Source organism: Rhinopithecus bieti, unplaced genomic scaffold (genome assembly GCF_001698545.2).
Source record: "Rhinopithecus bieti isolate Rb0 unplaced genomic scaffold, ASM169854v2 scaffold_13259, whole genome shotgun sequence".
NCBI lineage: Eukaryota > Metazoa > Chordata > Mammalia > Primates > Cercopithecidae > Rhinopithecus > Rhinopithecus bieti.
Window position 1 is genome coordinate 1,441,582 of NW_016807544.1, and position 12,633 is coordinate 1,454,214.

Sequence of the window (12,633 nt, forward strand, 5' to 3'; positions counted from 1 at the left end):
CGTCAGGCGTACAGAAAAACTGTTCACTAATTTGTGAAAAGCTTTGAACCCCAGCCAGCCCCACCTGGGTCCTCTCCTGCCCTCCCCACTCCTTGTGTAATGTGTTGGTAGCCCAGACTCCCATGTAGTTGGTGTTACTGGGGCTTTTGCACCAAAAGAACTGAATGTTTTGCTTTTTGGGCAGCCTTGACTATACCAAGACATCAACCACCAAAACAATTGTCTAAAGTTTAAGACAATCCTGACTAGCAAGGACGTTAAAATACACCTTAATGTACTTACATTCCAGCATTACTTACAGCTAATCCTGCAAGGTTGAATCTCTCTAGAAGCCCTGTTCCCTGAGCTGAGAGTGTCTTAGCACCTGATACCAGGCTGTTTAGACAGGTGTTTGGAGGAACAAAAAACAGAAATGGGCAAAAGATCAAAACAGGTCCGTAGCTACTTCTCAGAAGAGCTGGGCAAGGTGGGGCCACACCTCTTAGCTTTTCTACTTCACTCTACCTCCCAGGAAAAAGAAGACAAAGCCCACCTTCAGGCGGAGGTGCAGCACCTGCGAGAGGACAACCTGAGGCTACAGGAGGAGTCCCAGAATGCCTCGGACAAGCTGAAGAAGTTCACGGAATGGGTCTTCAACACCATAGACATGAGCTAGGGAAGGCTGAGGAGGACAGGGGAAGGGCCCGGACACTCCCTCCAGTGAGTGTCCTGCAGCCCTTTTCCTTCCATAGAAAGCATCCTCAGAGCACCTTCCCTGGCTTCCTACTCTGCCCCCTTTCGGGGAGTGCACAACACAATAGTTGCAGATCAACAATCATCACCTGCCTTTTGTAGAAAAGAAAAACAAAAAAAGTAAATAAAATTTTAAACAGTAAAATAAAAGTTTAACTGCTAAAATGTGAATGTCTTTATTTTTTTGCACAATATCTTTATCTGTTATGTATTTAAGAAGAAACTGGGCCTTGGACCAGGGCGCCTCCTGGCCCATCCGCCTCTATTCCCATCAGCTTTCTTATCAACTTCAGGTAACCCAAGCTTTCCCTTGTTATTCTAACAAATGTCATTATTCCTAGAAAAAGAATGTTTTTATAACTTGTTTGGGGAGTAGAGAGGGATATTTCCTTACCTTCTTCCCTAAAATGCCTGGAGAGGGAGTTGCTTTGAGAAAATGCCTACCTCCCTTGAATGACTCGTGCATGAGCTAGTGCTGTTTGTACCTGTCCTCCAGAGATCAGCAGACCAGGGTTATTTAACAGCAAGTCAGTAAACCAGAGCACCTCTGACAGTGCTTGCAGGCCACACCCCTTCTCAGTCCTGCATTGTGAGGTCATTTCCTGCTTCTCCCTTTCCCCAGGAAGATGGTCCCACTTGTGCTGCAGGACTCTTTTTTTGTTTGGCTTAATTGAGCCCCACTAAATTGGAATCAACCTATCTTACAGCTTCCTGGCTCCAAACAGTAATTGGTTTCAGAATGCCCTCAAACTAAAACCTTATTATCTGTATGCATTTTGAATGCATTTTGGTCAAAGTATACGTCGTTTTAAAGATTTTAAAGACAAAATGTGGCACAATTGGTTTTTCTAGCTTGCTCAAAATGACCATATCTCTAAATTAATCTTTCTCTCCAGAGCAAGACTTCACCAGTATTTGTAACTAGGAAAAGCTAACAGTGAATGTTTGTGAATTTTAATCCTTGATTGTTAGAAGCAATGATTGTGATAGTAGAATGGGCTTTTGAAATCTGCATGTCCCAGTGTGAAATTTCAGCACGGTATTTTCTGCATCCTTTCGTGGCCATCCAAAGGATTCCACTGCAGAAATTATTGATGCACTATTTTTCCTGTCTTGTGATGCAGGCTGCTTCGGGCCCCTGGGGCACTCTTTCAAGGCCCTCGCTGCTGTAGAGCACAGAGACATGGGGCTGGCCAGTGTTGACTGACCTGAGGAGACCCCTTTGTTTGTTGCCTTTGGAACTGTCACTAAACCGACCCCTCTGCCCTTTCAGTGGCAACTCTGGTCTAAGGGAACATTCAGCACTCTAGCGGCATCTGATTGGAAGTTCCCTCCCCCAAGGAATCTCAATTCCTTCCTCTCTCCATCCCTGAAAGAAAACAGGATGGATTTTCCTCTCTTCTCCCCGCTACATTCACTACCAGATTTTTATGCTACAGTTTCATTCTTGATTGTGATTTCTCCATGGGATTTTTTTTTCTGGTGACATTTCTATCATGGAAATAGGAAGATTTCGGAGTGCTTTGTAAAGATTTCAATTGTCTGTCTCTTTCTCTCTTTGACTTGTATGAAGGAGATTGTACATTGCCTGATACCTCTTTGTAAATGAGAAATATTGCTAACATCCAAGCATTCTGAAGTCTTGCTTATCCTTCTGAGTTTAGTTCTCATTTCATTTTACATTTTGTTTGGGGACTTGGGGCAAGCTATTTATTAGAGTTTTGCAACAGAGTTCTTGTTTGAAGCCTCTAAAGACTACTTGTAAAATTCAAAGAATAAAATTCATTTTAAACGCTCTTTTAAAACGCTTTGGTATTATTGCTTGAGGTTTCCTTACTTGAAAGACCGCCCAATAACTCATTGACCCTCCTTGCATCCGAATTTTTTCATCAAGCTTTATTAACACTAATCATGATTCTTGAAAATTTCTGTCCTTTTTAGAATGTTAATAAACTTTTTTACTCTGTCCACATGTCGATAGGTAATTACTATTTTGCCTTCTCTGCTTATGATTTAATATTTGCAGAGCACTTCATAATTAGCTTCCTCTTCATTATCCACACGTGGATTTTTCATAACATTGTTATTCTCTGAGACCAGCATAGTTTTGGGCTGCATCTCCTAGCTCTCAATGTCAGATGTTGTGTGCCAAGGGAATACAAATGCCTGTTAATATTAGGCTGTGCAAAATATAATTAGAAAAGTTAATCTACTGAAAAAAAATCAGTGCATTCCAAAGTCAAACTGAACCAATTTTTTTTTTTAATCCACCATGTCACTGTTCCTCTCCAGCGGTGCAGCTAATTGAGTGCTGGCAGTAGAGTTTATTCCTTGTATTTGGTTCAACAGTTTTACAGATTCTAGAGTTCTTGGACTAGGATAAGACTGGATGCCACAAAATATTCCAATTAACAAGCTCAAAAGGTCTGTTTAGACCGTGATTCGTACATGGTTTACAGGGCTTATATGTTAATTCTGTAGGGCTTGGCACATGGGTTGGGAGCTCCTGGGAGAAAGTGCTGTTGGGCCTGCATTAATGGTAGATCATCCATGAGCTGACTGGGAAGGCCAGCTGCTTGCGCTCCAGATCTGGTGCTGGTAATAAGCTGGGCTGGGTTACTAACTCCTTAGGTGGGGATAAGAACGACAGTCCAGGGGCAAAGAAAATGGGCCCAGCAAACTTACACTGTTTGAGTCTAGTTAAATGTAAGATGATGATCTGAACCCAGATTTCAGTCTCGTAGGTGCAATGTTTGAGCAACTGTGAAGTGCTGTTTCCCCAGAATAAACAAAGTGTTTATTAAAGAGCAAGATGGCACACGTTGGTCAGAAACACCCAGTGAAGACTGGCCGGGTGTGAGGGCTGACACCTGTAATCCTGACACTGGGAGGCCAAGTCAGGAGGATTACCTGGGCCCAAGAGTTCAAGACTAGCCTGGGCAACATAGTGAGACCTCATCTCTGCAAAAAATAAAATTAGCTGAGTATAGTGGCACATGCCTGTAGTTCCAGCTACCTGAGGTGGGAGGATAGATTGAGCCCAGGAGGTCGAGGCTGCAGCAAGCTGGGATTGCCCTACTGCACTCCAGCATGGGCAACAGAGACCCTGTCTCAAAAAAAGAAAAAAAACGACTTGGATAATGTTAAATATGACCTGTGTCCTGTGTGATTTTAAAAGAATAAAGATGTCGCAGTAATGTTGGATACTTTTTCTGTGTATGAATTTTGTCACTAATGACCCATCAGCATCATCTTTTGAGAAAAAGACATTTAACTTCGACTGGGACTTAAATCCCATCCATTACTTACCATCTGCGTTCTTAAGAAAATTACCTAATCTCTGAGCATGGTTTCCTCATCTGGTAAACTAGTTAACAGCCTCATGTTTTAAGAATTAAGCAGAACCAGACAGGTAAAGGCAGTGACTGGCAAATCGTACACACTCAATAAACATCGAGTGACTTCCTTTGTCCTACATCTCTGATATGTTCGTGCTTTTGTTGTTTTTCCAGAACAGAGTCCTGATGTATTAATAGCAGAGTTTTTTAAATCCTTAGCAGTGAGTCTATACCGCGACTCCCCGACTCCCCGACAAGCACCAGATCATGTCTTTCCTTAAGTAGAATTGCTTAAGGGACGGAAGAGTCAGAATGAGCTCGTCCACTTTGCTTCATATTGGTCGGTGCTTTTAACCCTTTGCTATAAACTTTAGAACAGCGACTCCAACTTGAGCTTGCATCCGAATCACCTGGAGAGTTTGTCCAAACACAGGTCATGTGACTGCACCCCCAGGATCTGTAATTGTGCAGGTATTAAATAGAAAATACTTAAATTTTCTGCAAGTTCCCAGGTTATTCTTTAGAAGAATACGGTAAACAGGAGAATAGCCATAGGAGCCAGCATTAAAAGAAATAGAAACTAAGATATGAGGCACTCACCGTGTCCAGATAACTGAGTATTATGTTGACAAGTTAACCATCCACAGACTACCTTGCAGGGGGAAACAGGCTTAAATTGTAACTCGAAAATTCAGTTAGATAAAAGAACTTTATTTTCCTTTTTTACTAAAATGGTGATTCAGAGCTCCCTGTGTGTGAAACTTGACTATTTTAAATTCGTGTGTTACCTAGATGGAGCTGGAATTCCTTTACCACCATTAATTATATGAGACTAGGTACCAGGTTAGCAAGGGGGTGACCTTGGTGCTCTCAGAGCAGATGACAACTTGGGATGGCAGAGCTACAGAGGAAAGCAGGGCCTGGGGTGGCAGGTGCAGAGCCCTGGAGCCAGGCCCTCAGTGTTGTGGCCACAGGGGATGTGGGGTGAGGTGGGGTTGGCAAGGGACAGAGATGGGAAGACTAGGTTCCAGGCTGAGAATGTTAAATTCAAGTCACTGACTTCCACGATCAGCCCAGCCTACTCACCCAGTCTCCAAGATCCTATGAAACCTCAAAGTTAACAAGAAAAGCACATTTCACAACTGCCCTCATCCCTGTCCCACATGGTTCAGAAATGTTTACTTCAGGGCCCATGCTGCACAATAGCCTGTTTTCTCTGCTATTGTCCAAAGAAAAGACAGAAGGAAGGAGTTGCGGCTCCTCTGTATCCTTTACAAAAACTGACTCAAACACTCGAAGACACGGCTGTCTTTTCTGAGAAGATAATTATCCCCTTGGGGTTTTCATTCCTAGTGCCTAGCCTCCTCTATTGCTCCTCTCTGCGGATCCCCCTCCTCTCCTGGGCCTGCCAGCATTGTGCTTCCTTGCACCTTGTCAGATTATGCCCTTCCGGTCCTCCACCCTTTCAAATCAGACATCTCCTGTCTTGCCTGTGTGTGTGTGAGTCATCACACCTGAGACCCAAGAGAGCGTTCCACCTTCCCTTCCCTCATTACACCTCTCATTATACCCTTTCAGTCCCACTTGCCTTCAGTCCTGTGAACAGGCATCTCTCAAAGTTCCTTCCATTACTTACTCTTAATTAGCGCATCTCATTATGCCTCCTAATCAGCTCCTCTGCCAGGCACAGCCCCACCTTTAAACACACGCAGCTCATTTTATCCTTCCATTTGTATCTCTCATGACCCATTTTCAACCTGAATGATCTCCTAGACCAAATACCCTAAGCTCTGGGAACCTCACTCCCTGTCTTTATGTAAATGTATTCCTTCAAAGATCTCATAATAGGTTCTGTTGATGCATCTGATTCATTTTTCTTACCCAAAGTGTCGTGTCCTTTTAAGTGGCCCGAACTCCCTATACATTAGATCTTGTTAGTGCACCCCTGAATCTCTAATAAGCTCACCCAATCATCTCTCTCCTGTGCAAGACTGTAATTCAGCATTTAAGGAAAGCATCACAAAATGGCTATCTGCCAATAAAATCCAACTCTTTTGCAAAAGTATAAACTGCTTGGGAGGGGATGGTTTCTCCAGTTTGCCACTGATGTTCCCACTCCATATTGCCTTAAGTGCTCCCAGCTCACTGCACACATCTAGGTAACTTGCCTGGTATGAAGGCATTTGAGTTGGTGTCCTCTGAATCCCATCACCAAACCCAAGGAAGCCATTTTCTTCCCCAAACCACACCCCCATCGTAAGCCCACCCACCCTCACCTACCCTGTGTTCCTGGGAGTGAAAAACATTTAAGAAGGGAGTTTTATGCCAATTCAAAGAGCAAACAGTAAATTACTAATAAAGTTGCCAGGAGGTGGTCCTTTAGTCACTGGTCTTAGTGAAAAGGTAGGATGGATTTGTAAGTGACCAAGTAATTTTTTTAACGAGCTTAAGGGTATTTGAAACAGTTACTTCTCATAAGAAGCTTAAACATTGCTCTGTAATCTTAAGACAATAAATATGCTTAGCAAACTCTTTTTTTTTATAATTAGCACAAAGATAAACTCATCCCAATGTAGGTACATTTCAAATTAATGAGGCTATGCCTATTAAAACATGCACCATAAATGTGCCTAGCTTAATATAAACAACACTAGCTGGAGTGGGAGTGAGGACTTCATTGACAGGCACTGCCAACAAGCAATTCTACTTAAGGAAAGACAAGACCTGGTGCATGTCGGGGAGCAGGGGTGTGGACTCACTGCTTACTAAGGATTTGAAAAACCGTGGTGTGAAAGACAAATTGGCGGCCAGGCACAGTGGCTCACACCTGTAATTCCAGCACTTTGGGAGACCAAGGAGGGCAGATCACAAGGTCAGGAGTTCAAGACCAGCCTGGCCAAGATGGTGAAACCCCATCTCTACTAAAAAATACAAAAAAATTAGCTGGGCATGGTGATGGGTGCCTGTAATCCCAGGTACTCAGGAAGCAGAGGCAGAGAACTGCTTGAACCCGGGAGGCAGAGGTTGCAGTGAGCCAAGATGGTACCACTGCACTCCAGCCTAAGCAACAGAGTGAGACTCCATCTCAGAAAAAAGAAAAACAAAAAACAAAAACAACTGGCCTTGATCTTTGTGGCCCAAGAGGCAAAATAGGGACCAGTGAATGCAAGTTATAGGGAACAGATTTTGTCTCCAAGGCAGTTGATCAGTGGTGATTGGGCGGTGTCCTGAGCTTGAAGTAGAAACCAGCTTTAAGAATCACTTTGCAAAGAACCTATCTCTTCACCTTTTTTAGTGGACACTTGCTGTCTTTAAGTAAACTTAGAATCATGAATCACAGAATCAAGATGGAAAGGATCTTTAAAGTTTACATATTCTATCTCCCAGCCCAGGTTCCAAGCTCTGCCTCACTGTCCTGCCACATGTTCAGCCACCTGTCTTTGGTTATACAAGTGATGGGGAACTCTCTACTTCCTGAGGCTGCACACTTCATCTTTCAATGCTTCCTTTTATTCAGGGGAAGTCTATTTCCCTTTAACGTTTTTGTTTGACAGTGTCTCTCTCTGTGGCCCAGGCTGGAGTGCAGTGGTGTGATCATGGGTCACTGTGACCTTGAACTCCTGGGCTCAAGCCATCCTCCTGCCTTGGCCTCCCAAAGTGCTGAGATTACAGGTGTAAGCCACCACGCCTGATCTCCCTTTAATTTTTACAACTACTTCCAGTCCTATCACTTCAAGTTTTACAAACAAATATGTTTCTCTTCCCAGATAATAACCACTAATTTTTTAGAAAATGTCAGGTCTTCCCAATGTCATGTCTTCCCCAGGATAAAAATTCTCTATTTCCTTGACTTTTCCTCATTTGTCATGGCTTCCAGCCCCCTTCCCACCATATTATAATCATATCTAATATGTATTAAGGAGATAATCACTTTGTGTGCATTATCCTATTGAGTCCTCACAATAGTCCTGTGAGATGGATGCTATTAATGTCCCCATTTTACAGAACAATCAACAGAGTCATAGAAAGTTTAAATAATTTGTTTGCAGTAGAATAGTGCATGGTGAATGGCAGAACTGGGATTCAAACACAGCCCTCTGATTCCAGAACCAATATTTAATCTGTATTTTCTCAGTCTTATTGGTCTCAACCTATCAGTCCCCTGCATGGCCTGGTTGCATGAAGCTTTGCCCAAGAGATCTAGACAGCAGCATCATTGGCATAGGGTTGTAAATGGGGTAGGGGTTAGGGAACAGGAAGGACAACAAAAGTGTACCTCCAGGCCAGAGGACTCAGAGGAAACAACCTCTCCTGGAAGGCTCTTAGAGGAGAAGGGCCTTTAAAATTCTTCAACAGTCTCTCTTGGCCAGGTGTGGTGACTCACGCCTGTAATCCCAGCACTTTGGGAGGCCAAGGCAGGAAGATCACTTGAGGTCAGAAGTTCGAGTCCAGCCTGGCCAACATGGTGAAACTCCATCTCTACTAAAAATACAAAAATTAGCTGGGCATGGTGGCGGGCATGCAATCCCAGCTACTTGGGAGGCTGAAGCAGAAAACCTGGGAGTGGAGGTTGCAGTGAGCCAAGATAGTGCCACTGCACTCCAGCCTGGGTGACAGAGCGAGACTCCATCTTAAAAAAAAAAAAAGAAAAAAGAGTGTTTCAACATTCTCTCATTTAATATAGAGAGAGGTTCCCTCTATGAATTTCAATTCAAGGAGACATCTTCCTATCGAATTCCAGGCAAATCTGAAGATAAAAGAGGCTTTGAGAAACTCAGTGGTTCTCAGACTTAAGAATGCAAGAGCATCACCTAGAGAAGTTGTTATATTCCTATTTCTGGACTCCAGGCTCAGAGATTCAGTGTTAATAGATCCAAGCTGGAATCATAGAGCCTTCATTTTAATAAGTGGCCCTAGTATGTATGACTTGGGTGGGCACTGAACTACTCTTCAAGGAAACTCTGTCCTAAGCTTTCCAAAGCCCTTGGCTAGCTCTTCTGAGCCAGGGAGAAGCATGTTAAGGTGAGGGCGTTGTCAGACTTCAGATTCGTGAATGCTTTGCCACTCCTCAATAGTTGAGGAATGTCTGGCCAGAATGGTGCTTTCATGAGAGGACAGAGGGAACTTCGGAGCAGCCATTTACTCAGTGGCTGATAGTTCTTAGCCTCATCCCACACTACACTTGGGTTTGCCTTTTTTTAAACTAAGAAGCATTTGCTTATTGGAAACCAATTAAAATCTTTGTTTCAAAACCAACTTGTAAATATTGTATATAACACTCTTCCCTCCTTAGGACAAACTGCAACAATGTTAATTTTACATTCGGGTCTAATCAGATCTCGTTATTGATGTTGCTGTAATACCCTCTGCTGCTGGTTCTGTATCATTATCCTTGAGCAGGTAGGAGGCATGGATTTCAAAGTTGGTCCCTGTTTTCAGCAATTTAAAGACAAAGAGGAGATTTCCAGTTTATACCTTGAAGCCCATCTATCAAAAAACTGTGCCCAAGGTCTTTGCAGTTGGCTTGCTAAAGCAACAGATTGAGAGGAACAAAATAAGCCCAGTTTCCAAGTGTAAACCCCAGCAAAAGCCCAAATGCCTCCTGACTGACTGCCTGCCAAGGTCCACAGAGGGGCACCTGGGAGGCAGTGCTCCTGGTCATGACCTCTTCCTTTATCCAGTGTTCTGGTTATCTATAGCCACGTAAACTACTTCATAATTAGTTGCTTAAGACAACAAGCATATTCTTATCTACTGTTTCACAAGTTGGGAATTTGGGCACGGCTCAGCTGGGTGATTCTTCTGCTCCATATGGCATTCACTGGGGTCACTCAGAGGTATTTAGCTGGCAGCTGAGGTGGTTGGGAGAATCCAAGGTGGCTTCACTCACAATCTTGACACCTCATGGGGACAGTGGAAGGGAAGGCTGGGCTCAGCTGGGCCCCTTTCCCTGTCCATATAGTCTAAAAGCTCACATGTACTCTCTCTGGCAGGGTGGTTAGACTTTCAACATGGTGTTCAGGGCTCCAAGAGCCTAAAGTAGAAGTTGCCAGTCTTGCAGTGGTGTGATCTTAGCTCACCACAACCTCTGCCTCCCAGGCTCAAGCAATTCTCCTGCCTCAGCCTCCTGAGTAGCAGGGATTACAGGCACATGCCACTACCACCTGGCTAATTTTTGTATTTTTAGTAGAGATGGGGGTTTCACCATGTTGGCCAGGCTGGTCTTGAACTCCTGACCTCAAATGATCCACCCGCCCTTGGCCTCCCAAAGTGCTGGGATTACAGGCATGAGCCACCACGTCTGGTCAGAAGTTGCCAGCCTTCTTAAAAGCTCGGTCCAGAAATGTCAGAGCATTACTTCCTCATACTTTGTCAAGCCCAGAGTCAAAGAAAGGGGAAATAGGCTCCTTCCCTCAGGAAGGGGCTTGTCAGAGTTCATACCACCTCTCATCTGCCACAGTCAGCCTCTCTTCTCTCTCTCCACTAAAATCAGCCCCATTCTCCTTTCAGACTCCTCACTCCTCCATCAGGATCAGAATACCAGAATTTCCATCAAGAGCCATAAAAAACCCAGCTGAATACTAATTTCACCTAAGGGAAATTACCCCATTCCTCAGGTAATCCTGGGGACACGGCAGGCCTTTGGAGCATCTGTGCTAAATGGTGAGGCCCTCCTGTTCCCCACTCCTCTCACTGTTCTGGTTTTCTCACCAGCTTTATCTAAGTACCATGATTTGCCATCAGAAGAGACTGGCAGAGGAAGAGGACATCAAACTTCACCCCAGCCTCTCTTTCCACTAAGACCAAGAATCTCAACCCAGAAACCCCATGGCAAAGGCTGACAATTGTTGCAGGTCCCAAGAGGGTCTGAGGCTTTGTGACCTCCAGGATCACCTGGCTCAGTCAAGCTAAAGACCTAAAAAGAGCAGCTCTCTATGCCGGCACTTCACTCCTAAGAATGCAAGGTTTGCTATATATTTGGGGCAGCCCTCACCACCTCCAGAAGACCATGTAAGGTCTAGCAGAAGAACAAGAGCACAAAAGGCAGTCAGGAGGCAGCTAGTGTGAGGCAGTACGAGGAAGCCCCAGCCAGCACAGCATGAGTCTGGGAGTCAGCTACGTTCTTGAGCTTCCTCCTCTGCAGCACCAGGGACAGCCACCATACTTCAGTTGCCAGGATTCATGTTTGCAAGGTCATGACACCCTCTGCCTCGTCACCTAAAGGTACTGGGAGGCAGACTGGCTGCCCTGCCTTCTGCACCTTGAGACTGGGTGTGAGCTCAGCTGTGGGAGACCTGTCAGCTTCAACTCCTCAACATCTCCCTCCTGTGCTCAGCCACATGCCCTGCCAGCTAAGCCCAAATCCTGAACTTGTCAGAGAACTGGCTGTAGGGTACAGCAGGAAGTGGAATCAAGAAAAGCCCTCAGCTGGAGGGAAAAGACACAACCACAATCCACAAGCTGCAGTGAACATCGCCAGGCATCACTGTGACCCTCTAAGAAAGATGCTGTTCAGAGGGGAAGTGACATCCCCCTCCCCCCTCATACTTGAATCTTCTCCACTTCCCAGCCCTCTGATTCTAGAACCAGCTGGTCTCTGCTGTCCAGCCAGTCTCTGCTGTCCTGTCCAGCCAGTCTCTGCTTCCACAGCTTCTGTGCTGTCAGAAGGCTGAGTCTCTCTTAATGGGGGTGACATTAACTACTGCCCTAGGTTAGAGACAGCCTCCCCTGGTCCAGCTGTGGGCCTCCCACCCCTCCCCTCTGATTGGCTGTTCTGCAGTGCGGTAGTGGGAAGGGGTCCACATGGGGTAATCAGATAGGGGCCAAGCATGGTCCTTTCCTCAAATGCAGGGAGAACATAATCATCAACTCTTCTTGGAGGCAATAGGAAATACTTGCAATCATTCCAGGTAGGCAGCAAAGTACACAAAAGCATTGAGTTTTCAGCATTGTGACCACTGGAATATTCGTCTCCTGCCTGTATTGCACTCTGTAGTGAGGCAGCTCCACGTGTTGCAAGGTTCTGTTACACTAAACCAAAATCTGCCTCCGTCTTATTTCCACCAGATAGTAACAAAAGGTACACTTTCTGAAGCACTTCCCATGCTTCTGGCACTTTCCTGAGCACTTTGCAGCTGTCAACCTGTCCTTGAGTGGCTCTGGGAGCTCAACTGTCCCATTATCCCTTGGTTGAGGAAGCTGCGGCTCAGAAGGGCTAAGGAGATTGCCAACCCACTTGGCTGGATTTGAACACAGGTCTGTCGGATTCCAATGCCCTGGGCCAATGCGGCTCAGGGTCTGGTTCCCTTCCACCCTGTTTGGGGTTGGCTGCCTTTTCCTCTCCCTCTCCCAGCATCTTCTCCTGGCCCAAGCATCCTGGGTTTCTCACTGCTGCTCCCTGCCTTGGCCCCAGTCTCCCACCCTCCTGGGCTCCTTTCAAAGACAGGCAGAAATGAGCACGGCACTCCGGCTCTGGTACTGGCCCCCTAACTCTGGAACCAGCGTCCTTAGGATGCATGCAGCCTATGATTACCCCATTTTTTTGGAGTCCTATCCCACTCGA

At 45.2% G+C, this 12,633-nt stretch overlaps 1 protein-coding gene across 14 annotated transcripts in view; it reads left to right on the top strand.

The window, feature by feature from the left end:
* Positions 1–2,537, top strand: part of SIPA1L1 (signal induced proliferation associated 1 like 1) — a 420,357-nt gene extending 417,820 nt beyond the window's left edge. For 9 of the 14 annotated variants that reach the window (XM_017882761.1, XM_017882759.1, XM_017882760.1 and 6 more), the window contains one exon: positions 512–2,537. In XM_017882761.1, coding sequence (XP_017738250.1) covers positions 512–655 — 144 coding nt within the window. In that variant the 3' untranslated portion in view covers positions 656–2,537. The remainder of the gene's footprint in view (positions 1–511) is intronic. The other 5 variants (XM_017882768.1, XM_017882772.1, XM_017882771.1 and 2 more) reach the window with 1 other exon arrangement.
* The last annotated feature ends 10,096 nt before the right edge of the window (positions 2,538–12,633 follow it).